General features: G+C 34.9%; 1 protein-coding gene across 3 annotated transcripts in view; it reads right to left on the minus strand.

The window, feature by feature from the left end:
* The window catches only part of DACH1 (dachshund family transcription factor 1), a 502,642-nt gene that overhangs the window by 51,746 nt on the left and 429,577 nt on the right, over positions 1-21,319 (minus strand). For all 3 annotated transcript variants that reach the window (XM_069066774.1, XM_069066775.1, XM_069066776.1), the window contains one exon: positions 9,543-9,694. In XM_069066774.1, coding sequence (XP_068922875.1) covers positions 9,543-9,694 — 152 coding nt within the window. The remainder of the gene's footprint in view (positions 1-9,542; positions 9,695-21,319) is intronic.

Raw genomic sequence — 21,319 nt, forward strand, 5'->3', positions numbered from 1 at the left:
AACTAAAAAACAAGCCTTCCAGCAATCATTAACACATTCTACCAGAACAAACTTTAAAGTGTCAGGTACAGCTGCTTCCAATCACTTAGCATTTCTATATCTAAAATGTCCATGAAAGTATTTAATAAGATTTAAGAGTAAGAGTTTATGACTTAGGAATTGTTTATTAGCTAATTATGTTTCTATAATTAAATGAAGATAAAAATCTAAATTTAGTGATACCAAATATTGAATATCTATTCAAATATAATAATAATGATAACTTGAAATTTATGTAGCACATTGGGACTTGCAAATCGCTTTATATTTGTTACCATGAAAAATAAACAAGTAGAAATCAGTTACCTTATATGAGGAGACCTTTAAATAGAAGTGAAAAAAAACACTGTTCTAGAGACCTAGGGGATACTTTGATCCTTTAAGGCACGGATTGCCTTTTGGAGATGGGCTTTATAAGATCCTTTTCTATACTGTATTTAAAAAAGCACTTAGAGAGGGAGTCTAGTCATACTTGATGTCCAATTTTGTAGGTTTCAGAGCACAACTTAAATAAATGCATTCCAACTTTTAGGGGCAGAATTACTTAGTGATTTCTGCAAGTAAGCCTCTTCATAAGTGGCAATTGTGCTTTATTTATAAGAACATTGAACTGGAAATCAGAAGATCTTAATTTCTTTTCTAGTTCTGACACTAATTGTTTTTTTATATCACTTCATCATTCTGGGCTTCATTTTCTTCATACACAAAGTAAGAAAGGTAGCTCTTAATTTCTGAACCCTACTCTAGCTCCCCAAACTTAGCATCTCATGATATCCAAAATCTTTTTCTTGATACATCCTCTGAAGCTGAATTTACAAAGAACTCCAATGATAAACTGAAATAATTTTTATCGTATCTGCCAGTAAACAGAGGGCTATCCTGATGTCTTAACTGGACTCTGACTATGATGAACTGCACTTTGAATCAAAATCAGGACTAAAAAGAAAAGTTATGATTCAAGTCAAAATTATCCCTTTTCTTTCAAGGTGGAGAATTTGGTAGATTGATTTGAGTCTTGCCCTTCTGTGGAGCTATCACAGTACATATAAGTTTTGTATTCCTTGTATATTCAAGTCTGAATTTCAGTACCACTTAATAACCATTCATTTCATCATCATCATCATCAATCATCATCATTTCAAATAACAAATCACTCGATATTTGTTACACCCAGTTTGCTGACTTTCTATAATAAAACACAGGAAAAAAGCACTTTTGTCATAAAACAAGTTGAAAAAGGGTTTCTCTGTGGCATTTAGTCCCTCCCCTAATCCATCATATTTTAACTATAAAACCTAGCTGCTAATTCCACTGCCATCTTTACTCAATTCAGCAACATTCAAAAATATGCTTCTTCTTCATCGGGAACAAACAATTAGTAACAAATGAAAGATACCATTACATCAAGTGCCCTTTTTGATCACCCCAATTAAAACTTTAGTTTAGCTGTATTTGAATTCTAAGATACCAAATTCTAATTTTCTGCTCTGATTGCTCTTGCTGACTTATCTTTGAAAGATGTACTCTCTGTGCAATGTCTAGAGATTATTTAGCAAGATGCCAATGTTGGCACCACTTAATGTGTTGATTGGTAGTATTATCAGTAGCTGTTTAAAATAAATTACTATTAAACTATTATTGTCCTTGGCTGACAAAACACAATATTTTGGTGTTCTTTAAATATGAAACAATCATTATGAATAAACATGGGGAATAATGTGAAGCTGCAACACTGATCTGTGTAATTTTATATTACGTATCTTTGTAAAATACAGAGTTGTTAAGAACATATCACACATTCTGAAGCTATTTCTTTTCGTTTCGTTTCTGCTAATGTAGCTAATGGTAATCCATTACCTATTCCTGCTGATTATGTCTGAAAAATATTAGCTTTTAGGATACAAGACCCTCTAGGGACTCCTTATAAGCTATATAAAATTAAGTTTCATTTTTAGATGTTAAATCAGTGCACATCAGTAGGAGTCCAATGTGAACAAAAATCTGCAGTAGAGCCAAACTGATGCATATGCAAAGTGGTGTTATTGCCAGTGACAGCCCTATTGCAAAAAAAAAAAATAATACTGAAAACTGATTAAATTGCAAGCTATTTTCAATGCAGCAGGGGGCTAAGAAAGCAATACTGAGTACTATTCATGACATCTACAAATCATTAGGACACTTCTTAACCATCAGTGATAATAGTAATTTCAGATCTGTATAAACTCTTGTATATTCTCCAGGTGGATCATCTGCAAGAGATCACACTAAATGCTAGGTCTTACTTGGCCAGGCAGAGTCTAATCCTCTTGCTGAATATTAAGTCAATATGCTGCCAATGACAATGTGAAATACAGCACAACATAAGATGTTAACAAAATGGATATATCTCCCATAAGGGGAGGTAAGTTCTGGTGATTTGGAAGTTACATAATGATAATTATGTCAAAAATCCACATTCTTGATTTGTTTTTAATATAGTTTATGGCAGAGTGAAAGGAAGAGAGACTATATTTGATTGGCCTCCAATTTTTCCTCTTTGGGTAAGGCATAAAGAGATAGTCATAAATATACAGATTTCCTTGTTTTCCAAGATGATTGATATTTTTTGGATTGATTATCCTCACCATACCCCAGAGATAGAATTTGTTTCTCAGTTGTTTTGTTTTAAGTGTCCTTTGAATGTAACTGGCAACTTCTCAATGGTTTTGGCAACCTAGAAAATGTTTGGATAGTAAAAGCCTATTCCAATTATTAGCATAAATAAAACACTTCCTTTAATCGATGCATTTTTCATTATGCTACCATGTGAATGAGGGGTTTATGTATTTATTTAAAACAAATCTTCATTAGAATTAGATAAAAGATAATTCTACCTCAAAAATTGTCAATTAAATTATACAATATAAGCGATAAGAAATCCTTTTCTTTTTAAAATCAAAGAACTACAGACTGTTAAAGGTGGAAAGCACTAAGATTAAATAGGCCAGGGGATCCTAACCTTGGGGTCTATGGATGAATCCCAAGTTGTCTATAGATATATTTCAGGGGTTCTGTGAACCAAAAATGGGGGAGGGAAATCACATCTTCAAATATACTAATCTCAAAGAAGGAATTTCATTTTTGTCTCAATTATTTAATGATGTTTTTTCTAAGAAGGATCTGGCCATTTGCCAGATTGACAAAGGCACTGTTCAAGACACATGCTGAAAAGAAGGTTAGAAATCCCTCATCCAGTCCATTTCCTTCAATTCAATTCAATTTGACATTCACTAGATGCCTAATACCATGTTTCCCCGATAATAAGACACTGTCTTATTAGTTTTTTTTGGAAAGAAAAACACCAGAGGGCTTATTTTCAGGGGAGGGCTTATGTTGTCCTGCCTCAGCTCTCCTCCATGGCACTGCTCTCAATGGCGCCAGCAAGCAAATCACTGGGGAAGAACAGGATGACGCGCTCACTGCTGCAGCTCTGATTGGATGCAGCTCGGAGCGTGGCGTGCGTTTCACGGGGCGGGGGGGGATGGTGCATACAGAGGGTACCGTAATGTAGCGTGTAGCGCAGGGGATCACCTTCACTACAGTAGCAATCTCAATAGGGCTTATTTTCAGGGGAGGGCTTATTTTAGAGGAATCTTACACAGTAAGGGGAGGGCTTATTTTTGGGATAGGTCTTATTATCGGGGGAACACGGTATATACAATATATTATGATACGGCCTTCATTTTACAAACAAGGAATCCAAGATTTAGTGATGGTAAATGATTTGTCCAAAGTATATTATAGATAAACTGGGCCAGGAATGCCTAGGCTAGTGTTATTAAGCTCCTTGAGGACAGGAATCATTTTACTGTTGTCTTTATATTTCTAGTATGAAAGTGTCTTTCTAAAACAAGAGAAGGCATTTAACAAATATTTTTTTAAATTAAATTGAATTTTCTTTTTCTGGGATACTAGCATTCTCCCTTTGAAGCCTTAGATTTTCTAGGGAAACAAAGAAGGAATATCCTTTCTATCTCCTAATCTATGTATCTTAAACAGTAGACAGGGAAAATAGAGACTCAAATACAGCAATCTGGGTTTTCCCTCAGAAGCTGTTGTGATGGCAGAAAAGTTATCTCTATCTTAAAGTATATGTGAAGTTTTCCAATACCTGCTGCATGAGGAAATCATCAAGGTGGATGGCTCTTTTATGCATTGCCTCCCATGTGACTCAGAAATATGTAAGGCATGACGTTACTATATATTATTGTTTGGTCAAGTCATTGGGAAGGATGAAACTACACTTTCCACTACATTAAGCAATCATTGGAATATGGGTGTTTGAGGTCACCTCTGAATACTTTTTATAGTCCTACTCCCGCACAGAATGCAAAAATAGGGGATCTCAGGGCTCTACAGACTTCTCTGTGGAGCTGTTTGGACAAACTTAAGTTGGCAGAATACTTTATCCATTTGAAACATGCCAACCCACAACTTTGTTGCTTAGCTTCTGTTACATTTGATTTCCCATGCTTCATTTTTATTTAACTGACATTAACATATTAAGTATAGGAAGTAACCGTTTTATAGGGAATAGCTTCATACTCAGATATTATCTAGATAGGTGTGAATTTAAACAAGAGAAAAATTATCTAAATCCACAACTAAAATGTTTGAAAATGCTATCTATAAACATTTAAATCAACATTTTGCTAATTTATAATGTTCTCCTTTTTAGTTGCACATAGATTTTAGGAATGAGGTGGTGTTGTATAATGTTTAGACATTAACTCTAGAGTTAAAAGGTCCTAGGTTCTAATCATATTTTTGATGTACACTCCCAATGTGACTTTGGACCACTTGACTTAACCCCTCAGGCTTCAGTTTCTTTGTCTGTAAAATAGTGGGATCACGCTACATGGTCTTCAAGAGTCCTAATCCTAGAGCTATGATTCTATAGTTCACATATCACATTAGAGCTATATTCATTAGATCTGGGCTTGACAAAATTAATCCAGGTTTTTGTTTTTTTCTGACTTTATTTGCTTGGTTTTGCCAACAAGACAATGAAGCAATGGAGTGAATAATATAATCCCATTTAATTTTAATAACTAGCATTTTCTGTAGAGCTTTAAGATTTTCAAATATCTTTATATATGTTAACTCATTTGATCCTCACAATAATCCAAGAGGTAGGTCCTACTATTATAACCTCTATTTTACAGAAAATAAAACTGAGTTTGAGTCAATTGACTTACCCAGGGTCACAGAGCTAGTATGTTTCTGAGGTCAGATTCAAATTTGGGTCTTCCTGATTCCAAGTCCAGTACTTTAGCCATTGAGCCATCAGGTAAAGTTTGACTTTCTACAAGAAATCTTTCCAAGTCATCTTTAATCTTAGTGTGTTCTCTCTGAGACCAATTTATTATCTATCTATGTATCTATGTATGTATCTCTATAAGCATATACATATATGTATGTATGCATGTTTGTATGTATGTATGTGTGTGTGTGGTTTATACGTAATCGTTTGTTTTCATCTCCTTCAGGCTGAGCTTTTTGAGAGCAGGGACTGTGTGTTTTCACTTTGTTTCTTTTTTTTGGAAGTTTTTATTGTTTGGTTTATTTTATTTTATTTTATTTCATTGCTTTTCTTTTTGTCCTTTGCACTTCACACATGGACTAGTGCATAATAATCACTTAACACATGATAGATGTGACCAACTCATTTTGCTAACAGTATAAATTATGACCTGTAATGAGTAACACAGAAGACCAGAATGAATACCAATATGAATTTAAGTAATAACAGGTGATATTAGTATGTATCATTTCCAATTCACTAAAACCAGATCTATTTTTTTAATCCACCAAATAAAACTCAATTGTAGTTCATACTAAATGGCAAAATCCTGGGGCGGCTAGGTGGCACAGTGAATAGAGCACCAGCCCTGGAGTTAGGAGGACCTGAATTCAAATCTGGCCTCAGACATTTAATACAAAAACTAGCTGTGTGACCTTGGGCAAGTCACTTAACCCCAATTGCCCTCCAAAAAGCAAAAGAAAATAAAAAATACAAGGCAACATTTCTCAGGCTATTCAAGTAAACTTTTCAAATGAAATACATTTAATTTTTAAATTGAATTCTGAATATGATATAGTCCTTTCCTCATATTGCTTATTCAATAATAGTTACTGATGCAACTAGAACTTAAGGATAAGTTTAGTTGGAATTCTTTACTCCCTTTCACATAATATTAAAAAATACTCCTAAAAATCCACAATAATTTAGAGCTCACGTTTGTAAAATTATTATTTCCATAAAAATTCAGCATCAATCTTAGTTTCATGTTTAGTAGTCACCTTTTTCTATATACCAATGAACCTGGGATTTCTTCTATGTGAGGAAGTTCCTCGATCAATTCTAGGGATTTGCCTCTGGCACTGAGAAGTTGTTACTTCCTCAAAAATTACACAGCAAAATCAGTTTCACCCAGATTTGAACAAATAGTAAATATCATTTTAGAAGATACGGAATTTGAACCCTGGTTGTTTTGACTTCAAGCCCAGCTCTCAAGCCCACAACGCTGGCTTTTCTTACCTCTAAGTCAAACTATGTACCATGTTCAAACAGGAAGAGATTATGAAATACATTTAATGACTATTCTCACATTTGATGTGTATATAGATTAGTCTTTTGGGGTATATAAAAATTATCTTAACTATGACAAAAATTTAAAAGCCTTTCACTGTTTTGATAGTTCTTTGGTAGATCATCAATTAATTTAAAAGAAACAGTTTAAAGCTGTGACTAATTTTTCATTTATACATAGGCTTTTCATATAGAAAAATCTAAAAGTATTTTGAATCATATTTTGCTTTATTTACCAATGAAAGCATTGTTCACTCCCTTGCATAGAAAAAAGAAGTTTAAAACAAGAATACAGTAAGTATGTTAAACATTTTCACATAGAAAGCAAAGAACACCATTATATCTAATTGAAACTGCAGAGGAAATTGAGGTAGAGAGAATGTAATTACCCAAATTAGAATTTGGATGGCACATTTATATAGTTTGCCCAGTAGGCCAACAGCACCATGTTTAACTCTGAAACCATACCTCACATAGGATAAAGTTGGATCTTAATAAATGGTGGAAATAATAAATCTGCTGTCAACTATAAGCTTGGGAAACTTCTCAGATGCCACTGTAAGGCATTAAAAAATCCTTTAAAATATTTTTGTACAGAAATCATCTTCAATATTACACTAGCTTTTAATGATCTTGTGGTAAGCATACATGACTTTAAATCAGAAGACCTGTGTTTAATTCCTTTACTTGTTTGGAACAGGGAATAATGAGACTTCTGAATCTGCTCATACCATAGATTTATTATGAAAAGAGACCTCTTAAATCTTAAAATCTATATTAATGTGAAATTATTATTATTACTCTCATACCAACATAGATGTAGGATTTACCAAAGTAAGAAATTTTAAATGAAGCATAAAACTTTTATTAGTATTTATTTTTGCCAAAACAGTTTCTCATATTACCTTCTTCTGATTGTTTCCTTCAGTAATACTTAAGACTCCCTCCCACCATAATTAAACTGAATCCTTGTAATTACTTTACAATAAAAAAGTGTCTTGACAAAAGAGTTTACTACTACATTTGGAGGGGGTATAGGTGTGCATTTGTTAGGAGTAGGAAAGGGCAAGGATGCACCAAACCTGCACAAACATTTTGGTTAATCAGAAAATCAAATACATTGCTATCTTCAATTTAAATAAACTTTTTTTCTGAAAAAAAAAATGTGTACCTACTAAAAACATTCTATGTTTAGATATAATTAGAGTGTAAGATGCCTCCCACATCATTCCCATTAAGTTTTGTTTGGTTTTATTTGGGAGGAGGGTCAGAGAAGAGGAGGAAGGTGAAGGGGTAAGTTCACCCTGAAGCCCCAGCCTTGACCCCGTTTAGCTTGAGAGATATGATAATAGTACACTATGAGAAAGTCCATTTGCAGAGAAAGTATGCAGCTGGTTTAAATTGAGGAAATCCAGAAATGCTATAGTTTCTGAAGTTGAAATTAAATTCCAACCTCCTTGTTGATGTGGCTTTAGTTAGTGATATCTATATACAAACAGCTAGTTATATAATGATGAGTAAATATTTAACATTTTATGGGATAAAAGGTGCTTGGTTTATAATTGTTTCCAAATAAAATAAAAATTAAAAAAATTTAAAAATGGAAACTTCTTTTTTAAGTCTTTAGTGTTAATTTGGAAGTCTGGAGAAAAAAAATCTTCTTTGAAATTCATGAGACAAATTCAATAGGGGAAATTAACCCTACATTTACAGAACAGAAAGCAATTTGCTTTTTAAAAAAATTCAAATTTGGGGGGGGGGAGGTAAAAAGCCAGAGCAAGGATGTTACTGTGATTTAAGTTGGGGGGGATTGTTTATTCATGTATTAATTAAATTATTTTTTTATGCCAAGATATAAAATACTATAATTTAATACAGTTGTGGAAATTCTAATTACTTAAATATTAGAAATGCTACATTAATAGAGGAAGAGATATTTTACATTCTAAAGTGCTTCTGTGCTGTCCTTGGAGAGGTAAATAAAATTAATTATATTTCCATTGGGAGAAAATTTAGTATAGTAGTAAAAGCATAATGAAAAATCTCATTTAAAGAATGGAGTGATAAAGTTAACACAAAGTATTAGCATCATCCTTTCCAATGCACCCATTTTTTTTTTAATGCTCCAGACATTGAGCAGTGTTGTGGTCCAATCCCCATCTGTTGACCACATGATCACTACATGTGTGGGCTAAAAAATCATGCTCTCTTATATTCCAAACACTCGTCTTATCTTGGCCTCATGCTATATGTTATTGTTAATCTTGACTATTTTTGAGTCATATTGTATTGTACATAAAATACACATCCTGAGTACTGCATAGGAAATCTGTAGAAAGTTTGGTATTACTCTTTGAAGTCTATTCTTTGAAGAGAACGTTAGTTAAAACAAGCTTATTTGAGAAAGAAGGGATTTTTGTGGATTCCTTTATATAAGACACATTTCAAAGAGCTAAACATATAATTTCCTCAGAGAAAGTCTAGCAGTTTAAAATAACTAAATATTTATTAGAAATGGTTTGCTCTTTTTTAGTAAATCAGACAAATTTAAACAGTTAGACTCATTCCATTAGCCTGTAATAAAAAGTGCATTTAGGCAGAATGATTTGAAAAATGCCCATGTCACTTTCATCTAAGTCTCTATTATGGTTTAATATACAATCTATATTTTATGTACTGTATCTGAGTGTTTCTAAACCCATTTGATTAGTGCAGTTCCTTTTAAAATCTAAATTACTGCAAGAGATTTCCATAAATTAGTTAATTCAAATAATCTCATGAATGGATTAAGCTGGAATAGTTTATATTAATTTAGACAAATCTACAACGAGGTCTTTTATGTTCCTTTATACTGGCTGGTAGAAAGGCCTACCTGGATGTTAGTCAGAAGGGTCTCTATGGAGGACAATCCATCAGGGAATAGAAAAGGAGATGGAAAACCTGGAGGTAGCGGTTGCCCATGCCCAGTAAGAGAAAGTTTGTCAAGGCTGTCTCTTGCGGTTGGTGTGGAGAGCGGGGTCTCATCTGTATGTGATTGAAACAAAAATATAGAACAAGTTACGCTTGTCTGTTTTTATTAGACCTCAGTAATGGCTTCCCTAGTGGTTTCCAGAACATTTATTGCAAATTGGTTCCTGCTATCAGGAGAAAATGCTTTCTGCTGAATTTTCTTTAATGAAAAAGCTGTGGAGATACAACAAGATAACATTAATGAGTAACTTTATAAGCCTTTTAAATGCAGTCTCTAATGAGACTGAGTTTACAGTGCCATAGAATCTTTTTAAAACAAATATTATCTCACATATACTTGTGATAATATATTCAGACTGCCTTTATGGGCACCTTCCCAATTATCTCATTTTAGTGTGTTTTCTATTTGGATTGACAATAGAATATTTTCTAGCATTACATATACTTGGTATAAGAAGAGTCATTTGTATATTAGTAACTGTCCAATGCAATTAACACTTTCCTTCAATGACAAATTCAAATATGACCTTAAAGGAATCAATAAATGGCATAAAAGTAGAATTTTTATTATAATCCTTACTAAAAAATAAAATTGATAGTTATGACCCAAAAATCTACTTGAAATTGTAATTACCTTTGTGAACAAATACCATTCTACTGAACTTGAACACCTTTCACCACTGATTCAGCTCTATAGCGATAACCATTATTATGTTTTCCTTTTATACCATAAGAATTGGGGAGGAAAAGTAGTAAAGGAAAGGTAATTATATGAAATTCCAAAAACTTAATATAGGAAATAGAGGAAAAACTTCTAATTAAATATTCCTTAACAATTTGTCTATTTTTAAGGTGGCATAAGATGAAATATTTTAGATTGTGAAACTGCTTACCTATAATGATGCAGCATTATGATAATTAATAAATGTTGATGAAGAGTCATATGTGGAAGATATAAAGTTCTGCCAGTTTCCATACATATATCCTTAAATTTTACCAATAATGATTCATTTCTTTTGTAAAAATTTTGCTATTTTTAACCCAGAAAAAAATGAATCATGACAATGCATTTGCAAACCATTGATAAAACTGTCCATTTTATGTGACACAAAACTTAGTTTATTTCTTTATTCCCATAATATCATTCTACGAGGCTTCTTTACCCCAGATTAGGCTTATTTATTCATTTGTTTATTTTATTATCTTTATCTTATTTATTATCTTCTCCCTTGGGCAGAGGTATGCTAGGGGTCAACATCAATCTCTATTCCTAGGTAATGCTAATATATGTTAAATTCACCTTTTTTAAAAATCATTTTTAATGTCCACTTGCTACTAATAAACTTAATAAAAATGGTAACGAGGAACAAATGGTGAAGCGGGAAGATATAAGACAGAAAAGTCTGGTGTCCATGCCACAGTCTCTGTTTCAGTGCTCTCTCTCTCCCCATTGGTGTTTTTCTCCCTCATCTCCCACCATAATGATTAATGATTAGAAGGAGCAAAGGTTTTCAAGGTAGAGGAGAGTAAAGCAACACAGATAGGATTGACTGTCTCCCTTTTATTAAATTATTATACTTTTAATCAAAATTAAAGAAATCTGGGGAGGGAAGGTGGGTAATGAGGGGGAGAGTAAAGACTGCAGAGTGAATGTGGTTCAGGTGATCTTGGGTTCGTTACCAATGACCCCCTCTAGGGAAAAGTAACTGACTCACTCTCATATCCTTCTCCTCAAAAGCATTTGTTAAAAATGTCTACCTTCATGTGAGAGTTTTTAAGAAAGGGAGCAATAGTTTTAGATTAGTTTCCCACTAGGTGTTAGGAAGTGAAATGATTAAGGAAATGTGCTTTTCTATGAGCAATCATGTTATTTTCATAATTAACTCAGCTATCCATCATTTTCACCTGTTCTCAACAACCCACAGACTTTTGATCTAGGCAGTTGTTATCCCCAAAGTTTAACTAATGTCACAAGCATCCTCAATCCATTCATTAACTATCCAAATACTTATCATATGCATAGAACTATAATGGGTACTATTTGAAATACAAGGAGAAAAAAAATCATATAAAACATGGCCCTTGTCCTGAAACAATTTAAAATCTAGTTCACGAAATAAAGACTTTCTTTCTTTCTTTCTTTTTTGGAGGGCAATTGGGGTTAAATGACTTGCCCGAAGTTACACAGTAAGTGTGTCAAGTGTCTGAGGCAGGATTTGACCTCAGAGCCTCCTGACTCCAGGTCCAGTGCTCTATTCACTGTGCCACCCAGCCACCCCTATGAAGTACTTTCTTGTCAAAAAAATAAATAAAACAGCTAATATTATAAACACAAAATTTAATGTAACAAAAATAAATAAAACAATATATAAGATGATGTTGGGTAGTAAATATTTAAGTGAAAAATGGGTACAGATGATAAATGCTAGGAATTCATCTATTTAATGAATCAATCAACAAATATTCAATAAGTACTTACTTCATGCCTAGCACTGTACTAGTAGCAGTGTGTTACAAATAATGGAGACAGAGACTGAATTTGTGATTTTATTGGTATAGGGAACTACTGAGAGAGGGAACTGCTTCTCTAGATAGAGGGTGCCACAATCTCTACAGTCTAAGAGCATTTCCTGGAGCACTGACTTCATTGTCTTGCCCATGGTCACACAATTAGATTATGTCAGAGGCAGGGCTTCATGACACTAAGGACAGATTTCTAGCTATTAAACCATGCTGTTTCTCCACAAATAATAAAATACCCATTTTTAAATTCAGTTATCCGAATTATTAAGTATTTCCCTCACAACAAACCTATTGAAGTAGGCAGTGCAAGTATTGCATGAAAATTTTACACATAAGGAAATTGAGGTTTGGGTAGGCTATAGTGACTGGTCTGTTGCATTGGTAGTTCCAGAAATTTAAACTCAGGTCTCCTCATTTTTGATTCAGTAATCTTTCCCTGATGTCATGTGTGTGTGTGTGTGTGTGTGTGTGTGTGTGTGTGTGTGTGTGTGTGGCACAACCTCTTCCCAAATAACTTACAAGGCAGTTAAAGAGACAAGACAGGGCAGCTAGGTGGCACAAGTGAATAGAGCATTAGCCCTGGAGTCAGGAGGACCTGAGTTCAAATCTGACCTCAAATGTGTGACCTTGGGCAGGTCATTTAACCCCAATTGCCCTGTCTTCCCCCCTCCAAAAAATCGAGAGAGAGAGAGAGAGAGAGAAAGAGAGAGAGAGAGAGAGAGAGAGAGAGAGAGAGAGAGAGAGAGAGAGAGAGAGAGAGAGAGAGAGAGAGAGAAAAGACAAAGTTACATAACCAGTATGTAGGACATTTTCCTATGGAGCATACTGAAATCAAACTAAAAATGTCTTTTTCTGAAAATTAATGATAAAATCATAATAATAAAACAGAAGAGGGAATATTTAGTCTGTACAGGAGACATCAAAGAATGTTTCATGGAAGAAGAATAACTAGAGCTGAGTGTTGAAATAGAAGTTTAAATAGGTGGAACAGGAGTGCCAAGAAGGAGTGGAAGAGTGGGGAAAAAGACGGAAAATGCTAGGAACAGCATAAGAGAACATATTGCACAGGTAATGAAGAAATTATCCTAGTAAAAGGATAAGTTTTATATTGGGAGAAAATGAGAGATCTCTTTGAAAAACTATGTTGGGAGCACAGTTTCGTGGGCTAAAGCCAATGATTTTTTAAAGATTTATTTTGTTGCAGTGTTGTAACTAATAATTAACATTCTTAAGGCAAATTTTATGAAGTATATTTGGGACAAGTTTCATGAAAATGACCCCCAAATATTATAATGGAAGTTGTTAAGAGAGGGAGAAATAAAGTTGTCTGATAGTTCCCTATTTTACGTGTTCTTGCTGAATCAGTGAATAGTGAATCAGTGTTAGGCTCCATGGTGTTTCTGCTGCAGAAAGACTAAGTGTTCTCAGTGGCTTTTAAATTTCAGTGCCCTGGGACTAAGCTCCAGTCATCTTGCCCTAGTTATGGCTTTGCTTATAGGCAGTGGTGTATGTGAGAAGTATGTAAGTATATGAGTATCAGAATGAATGCAGTATTTTAAATCAACAAATATTTATTTTTGTAGGTAAAGAAGAACTAATCTCATAATGGTATTCTGGAGAAATTAGACAAAGAAAAGACTAGAGACAAAGACCAATTAGAAGACAATTATGAGATTCAAGACATGAGGTGATAGGATGATGCCTGAGGAAATAAAATGACATAGTGAAGAGGTATTTCAAAGTAAGAATCATGAAATTATAGAGTGTGAAGCAAGCTAAGAGATCTAGTCTAAATTTTCTTTTTATAGAAAAGGAAATGTTACCCAAACATTTTATAAAAGAGGAAATTGGGACCCAGGGAAGTTGTGATGCCTCAAAGTCACTTAGGTTGTTTCCTTCTTTATTTCTTTTATAACTATGTTATTCTTCCTTTCATTGAAAGAATTTGATAATTTGGTTTATTGACCTGTAAGATTTGGTGACCTTTAAGGAAATTAACAACAACAACAAAAAAAACAAGAACAGGAAATCAGGAGGAAAAACTAGTTTGGAGGGATTGCTACAGGGCTTTGGTATGGGGTGAGGAATGAAAAGATTCATTTGGAATGAAAGATTAATTTAGTTTTGGACTTGTAAACCTTAAAGCTAACATCAGATCATCCAAGTAAAAATGTTCAGTAATATTTAGAATTACAGGAATGAAGTTAAGGCAAGGTACTTTTGGGAAGAGATTTGTTCGTTATTTGCATAAACAGAGAGGATGGTAGAAGCCTGGAAGTGAGAGTGTATTTGTAAAAACCTAACAATCAGATCTCTAGGAAAAAAAAGTATACAAAAAGCCCTTTTAATCTGCATTAGTAATATTTCTCTTAGCACTTTCTTGAGTCTGAACAATCATCAAACCAATAAATAAAGCTAAGAGTTGTGGCATTTGACAGTTTCTGTCACAGTGGATAAAGTACCAGGCCTGGAGTCATAAAGACCTGAATTAAAACCTGGCCTCAGAAACTAGCTGTAGGACCTTGGATGAGTCATTTAACCCTGTTTGCCTCTATTTCCCCATCTGTAAAATGAGTTGGAAAAGGAAATGGCAAACAACTTCAATATCATTGCCAAGAAAATCCCACATGGGGAGTCAAACAGGACTGAAAACAATGACCAATAACTCTTGTGTGTGTGTGTGTGTGTGTGTGTGTGTGTGTGTGTGTATTCAATCAACTCCAAGTCTGCCTATTGCCCCCACAATCAAATATGAAATTCTCTCTTTGACATTTAAAACTCTTTATAATCTGGACCTTCCCTACGTTTCAAGAACTGCTCTCCCTCCTTGTCTCTCCAATTTCTTTGGTTTCTTTCAAGTCTGAGCTCAAACCCCAACTCTGCAGGGAACTTTTCCTACTCCACTCAGCTGCTAATAAATTCCTCTCTGAGATTGCTTCCCATTTTATCTTTATATATTGTGCATATATGTAATGTTGTCTGCTCTTATTAGGATTTGATCTCCTTGAGGAAAGAAACTATTTTTTACATTTTTAAAAAATGTAAATTCTTAATATATGTGCTTCAATTGAAATTTTGTAATAATCTCAATATGTGGCAAAGTGAGAAAAGCCTTTGATTCGGGCTCGTATTATGGGTTCAAATCTCATTTATTGTTCAGTCATTTCAGTTATGTCTGACTCTCCATGACCCTATTTGGGGTTTTTTTTGGCAGAGATACTGTAATTGTTTGCCATTTCCTTTTCTAGCTCATTTTACAGATGAGGAAATTGAGGCAAACAGGGCTCAGTGAATTGACCAGCACACTGCTAGCTGATCTGAGTCACATTTTAACTCAGGAAGATGAGCCTTCCTGACTCCAATCCTGGCAATCTATCCACTATGTCACCTAGCTCAAAGCATGTATACACTATCAGTAGGACCTTGGCAAATAATTTAATTTTTCTTGATTTCAGTTTCATATTCAGTAAATGGAGGGTTTAAGCTAAATGATCTCTGAAGTTCTTTCAAATATAAATTTTTTTGCCTTTTTTTTGGAGGGAAATTGGGATTAAGTGACTTGCCCAAAGTCACACAGCTAGTATGTGTGTCAAGTGTCTGAGGCCACATTTGATCTCAGGTCCTCCTGACTTCAGGGCCGATACTCTATTCACTGCATCACCTAGCCGCCCCCAATTTTCACTTATTTTAAAAATTAGTGATAAGGAGTTTATATTTCCACAAAGAAAATATTGCAAATCTAACATTATTCTCTTCTAACAAGTAAAAAAAAACAGGCAATGTAATATAATAGAGAGAAATGTACTTAGGATCAGAAATCCTGTGATTAAATTCTGACAATACACAAGATCTGTGACACTGAGCAAACCTGTTTCCTTCTCTTAGAAATTATAATATTTAATTCTTAAACTATCATATGGCTACTGTGGAGATACTAATAATTGGCAGAATTAGAACGTTTGGAAAGCATTTTTATATGCATTCTCTCCTAAGAGCTTACAACAACTCTGTGAAGTACGTACTACTGTTATTACTATCCTCCATTAACAGGTGGGAAAACTAAGATGCACAGAAGTCTAGTGACTTGTCCATAGTCATAAACCTAGTAAAGGTCAGAGGCAGCATATGACTGAAAGCAGCATGATACGATAGATAGGACACTAAAGTTGGAGTCAAGAAGACACAATAAAATTTTGAAAAATTAAAAAAAAAGAATACATTTGCCATATTAAAAAAAATTGGGGTGGCTAGGTTGCACAGTGAATAGAGCACCCACTCTGGAGTCAGGAGGACCCAAGTTCAAATCCAGTCTCAGACACTTAACATTTGCTAGCCATGTGACCTTGGGCAAGTCACTTAACCCCAATTGCCCTACCTTCCCCCCTCCAAAAGGCAAAAAAAAGACCAAGAAGACACCCACTAATTGTGAGACTCCTGAACAAGTCACTTAAATGATCTATGCCTCAATTTCCCCACCTGCAAAGGGAGGGGCTTTGGTTTTGATGGCCTGTAAGATTCCAACTTCATGTTTATTCTTCTCCATGCTGCATTCCTAACTCTTTAGACTTTCTCTACCATCCCCCCATGAAAGATATCTTTATCTCTTCTTCCCCACTATTTCAGTTTCCTTTTATGTGCTGATATAACATCCTTAAGGTCAAGGATTGCCTTTCTGCCTGTATTTATATTTTGGATGCTTAGAAAAGAGCCAGACACATAGCAAGCATTTAATCGTGGCTCTCTGTTGCTTACTGACTTGACTTCCAGTTCTAAAGGGATGAATCTAAGAATTCCAGTGGCTACTGAGGAAAAGTCCTGAGATCAAAAGAGATGAGGTGTAGAAAGCATACTATGAAACATGATATTACTGAGTAATTATTACTAGTTAAAATACTGACATCAAATGATTACTATGTACTTGGTAGTGATATGTTTTTGACATTTTGGATTTTGATTATTATAAATGTAATCAAAATGGAAAATAGGAGAGGGAAGATAAAAATGAATAAAAAGAAATTCAGAGAAGCAACATGCCAAAAAAGTGTCCTTTTGCTCTTTTTAGGAAAACAGTTAAGTACTTTTTAAACCCTTGAAAATAAACAAAATGTTGATAAGTGGCTAAGGAAAAGGCATGTATTTTATTTAAATCTCACCACTCTTATGGGAATGGGAATTTAAGATCTTTCCTATCCCTAGGCTCTTTGATAGGCTTAAGTGACTCTGAGAACCTTCATTGATTTGAAAATATGCTCTGCCCCCTAATAGGCTGAATGTGGTCACTTGGAGCCTGTGGTGGGAGGCTTGCTCTTCAGGAATGCCCCTGCCTTGGTGCTTTGTGATTGGGCAGTGAGTCAAGAGGCTTGTGACATTCTCTGAGCCAGGAGAAGGCTATATATGCCCTGGTGTGACATTTTGCTCTGGGGCTCACTTTGAGAAGTGTTGTGTGATTTGACCAGATGAGACTCTGGGCAGCCGTTGAGTACCCCACTTTGAAAACCCAGATGTTGGTGCTTCCCTCTCTAGTAACTGTGACTAGGTATGGATGTAATGGTTGGACAGTTGGAAGCCTGTCTGCTGATTTGTTTCTCTGTATTTTTTGTCTGATTGTAACCTCTGTATTCTCCGAAGTTCAGGGTGCTGACCATTTCCCCCTGAACTAGGTACATGACACATGTTTGTTTAAAGCAAGATTGTTAACCCATTTTGAGTTGCTTTCCTTTAGAAAAGCAGATCTAAGAACCTGTGTTGGCAGCCACCCTGGGTGTGCTAGGGTGCTTGCTGCTACAACCACTTACAGATATTACACCAAGACTTCTTAAAAAACCTTCACCAAAGTTCTACTTTTATACTTCATCATAGCATGGAGTTGATCCTGGGTACTTGAAAGTTATTCCAGGGGAGCAAAAGCTCTGATAGATCACATAAAACTAGAAAGACTTTGGCTCTGGGCTCAGTGACAGTGTCTGCTATCCCAGAAACTTGCCTAATTAAGTGTGACCATGACCAGGTTAGCTGTAGAGTGACAAAATGTTCAGCCATTGGAACACTCAAAGCCAATCTACTCACTTGTAGAAGTTTTATGATATATTATGGTAGAGAATGGTGTTCTCACACTAATGAAAGATCCCTTAAGTACCAAAATATACCAAATGACAATTTTTTCCTTTAAATATAAGTGGCCTTTAATTAAAAAAAAATGGATCCATGTAATTAATTTCAAAACTATTCTTTTTGGACTCATGTTAAATATAGTTTTAAAAACTTGCTTCTGTAGAAAGAACTACAGTACATCTGGGTGGCTCAGGGGATAGAGTGCCAGGCCTGGCGTCAGGAAGACCAAAATTGAAGTCTGGCCAAAGATACTTAACTATCTGTGTAACCTTGGGCAAGTCACTAACCTTGTTTACCTCAGTTTTCTCATTTGTAAAATGAGCTGGAGAAAGAAATGGCAAATAACTTCAGTAGCTTTGCTTAGAAAACCCTAAATGGGATCACAAAGAGTCAGAAGAACTAAACAACAAAAACAAAAGGCTTTTAATACATTCCATATTTATCATAAAAATATTTATATTTCAGTCTAAAATAACTAAATCATAATAAAATTTGCAAATATTTTTGAGAACAGGGCAGTTTCTAGTCAGGCATGCAGAATTATTTGTACAAGTCATTCTGGATGAGATTAAGGAATGATAAGTAACCTGGGGTGGGCCACTTGCAACAGTTAAAGGACTACGAAGTATACTAATTAGGTGATCTAGGTGGGCTGGGGCCGACCAGATGCCCTGGGCAGAGACACCAGTAATCTGGGCTACTGAAACATGTAAGAAAATTCAGGGTCTTGGTTGCTTTCAAAGACATGGTCTTTTTTTTTTCCTTTAAGGGGTTCAGGTCCCATCCCCCTATCATAACAGCTGATTGTTTCAATAAGTATTTATTAAGTACCAGAGATTCTGAGGACAAAGATGAAACCAAAACCAAGTCTCTCCCTTTAAGCAGCTTATATATCACCTATTAAGAGGAAACAACATGCATGAAGAAAAGCAAATACAAAATGTGTATAAAGTAAATAAAAAGCAATGATGGGAAGGATAGAGTGGGAATAACTAATAATAGTTCTCTTGGAAGAGGCCTTTTATTTGACCTGAACTTAATCTGTGAATAAACTCTGTTCTTTCAGGGACCTAACTTAAGAACTTCTTTCCCGCCACTACTGCCTCAGCAGCCCTATTTACATACTTGAATAAATCCAAACCCATAGTCTCTTCTGAATCCCTTCTCTGTCCCCAACATCAATATCTGGCCACAGAGCAAAGAGAAGAGTTACTAAAAATATAGGAGAAGAGACACACTTCTCTCTTAACTATCTCAACTTGGCAAAACAGTGATGATTACCAAGTGACAGATGTACTGACTCCACGGTCCTTAGTACTTCAAAGAGTTTGGGGTCACTTTTACTATTGTTTATCCCTTAAAGTCATTAATGTTCATGGGACAGCATGAGCAACATATGTGGTCTTGCAAAGTCTACTTAATCTACCTTTTTGGGCTTTCCAGGACCCTGCTAGATTTCTAATTCATTGCTGACAAAGAGGGCATCCATTGGAAGCTGCCAATCTGATTCTATTTCTTGGTTTGACGTGCTGTAGATCTGTACAGTAGGGTCATTAAGTGTTCTAATACCGCAATGGAAACAAACTCAACATGTGTTCTGAGATGACTTACTCAGGACATGTACACCAATGCTTTATATAGAAACTGGTTTTGTTTTCTTTAGGGATTGTTTGTCTGTTAGTGATAACATCATTAAAAATAAATGAAAGGGGGCTAATAAAATGCATCCCAAAAGCAGAAACCTAATTAGAGGTGATATGCCTGCTATGAGGCTTTCTTCAGGCTTCAGGAATAGAACAAGGTTAGCTCTTTCTCCTTTTATAAGGCCCAAAGAAGGCCTCACAGTAAAATATCACTTCTGATCTAATTTTATATTTCTGTGTACTTTAATAATCTACTTTACAGCCTGTGCTTGCTCATAGAAAGTGAACTAGTTTGGGGGCCAGAGATAACTTCTTTATCATGTTACATGACACAGAAAGAAAATATGATGGTTCAGCTATGATTAAAAAAAAAGTAGTGTTCTTATAAAGCATATTGTCTATGTAGCAATAGATACAGAACTGGCAGCTGAAGTAATGTGCAAGTATACATTTCACAGCCAACAGAGACTGTTTTAAAAAGTGAATTAATTGTAAGGAGTACTTCTTAAAGTGGGGAGGGAGTGGGGAGAGGATCTTTTAAGGGGTGGGATTTCTTTCATTTCATGGATCGTGGAAAAAGCAGGAAACTGCAATCCCTTGATAACTCTGCCCTTATTGTTTTATGACCTTGGTTAATTTACTTAAATTTACATTTGCCAAAAATACATTTCTAAAATGTGCTTTGAGAAGCTTGAAAAAAAAAGGTGTCACATCAATCCAAGGGGTGTGTATGTGTATGTTTTCCCAAATTACTATTACTCCAATTTACTAAAAAGAGAAAGTGAAGAGGAATAAGTAGAATAATTGCTGTTAGAACAGATTTTCACCCCATAGATCTCTCTGGGAATCCTCATAGAGTTCAATAGCTTGAAAATCTGGTCCATTGTCATCACTTTTGCTTGGCTCTGTTTAGTCCTATAACACTAACTCAAATCATGTGAGAATCGTGACTAGGAAACTCTTTTGACTAGGGTTAGGAGGACATACTGCCAAATAAAGAAGACAGAATGTTTTACAATTCCTTCTACCAGAATCTAACCAAAAACCAAAATATAAAATATTTAGGAGATTGAGCATTTAAGCCAGATCTGGCTTATTTTTAGCACAAGATTTTAATGAAATTCCCATCAGCATGAAATGGAAATGGAAATGCCCTTTTAAACCTATGGGGAAGAGAAATGGTTTTTTAAAAAAGAAATTGTGGGCTTGATTTCCCCTTTTTACATGTCCTCCTAAATAGAGGAAATTTCAAGCTTTCCAGGCATATACCCACTGACCAAAGATAGCAGTCCCTATCATGAGTGTTCAATGGGTGAGAAAAGAGAATACATGAAACAAAGGGGAGAAGAGGCACAGGGTGTGTGTGTGTGTGTGTGTGTGTGTGTGTGTGTGTGTGTGTGTG

The sequence above is a fragment of the Petaurus breviceps genome, unplaced genomic scaffold, assembly GCF_028583685.1.
Source record: "Petaurus breviceps papuanus isolate PSGF00001 unplaced genomic scaffold, PetGlider_PUasm1.0 90730, whole genome shotgun sequence".
Lineage (NCBI taxonomy): Eukaryota > Metazoa > Chordata > Mammalia > Diprotodontia > Petauridae > Petaurus > Petaurus breviceps.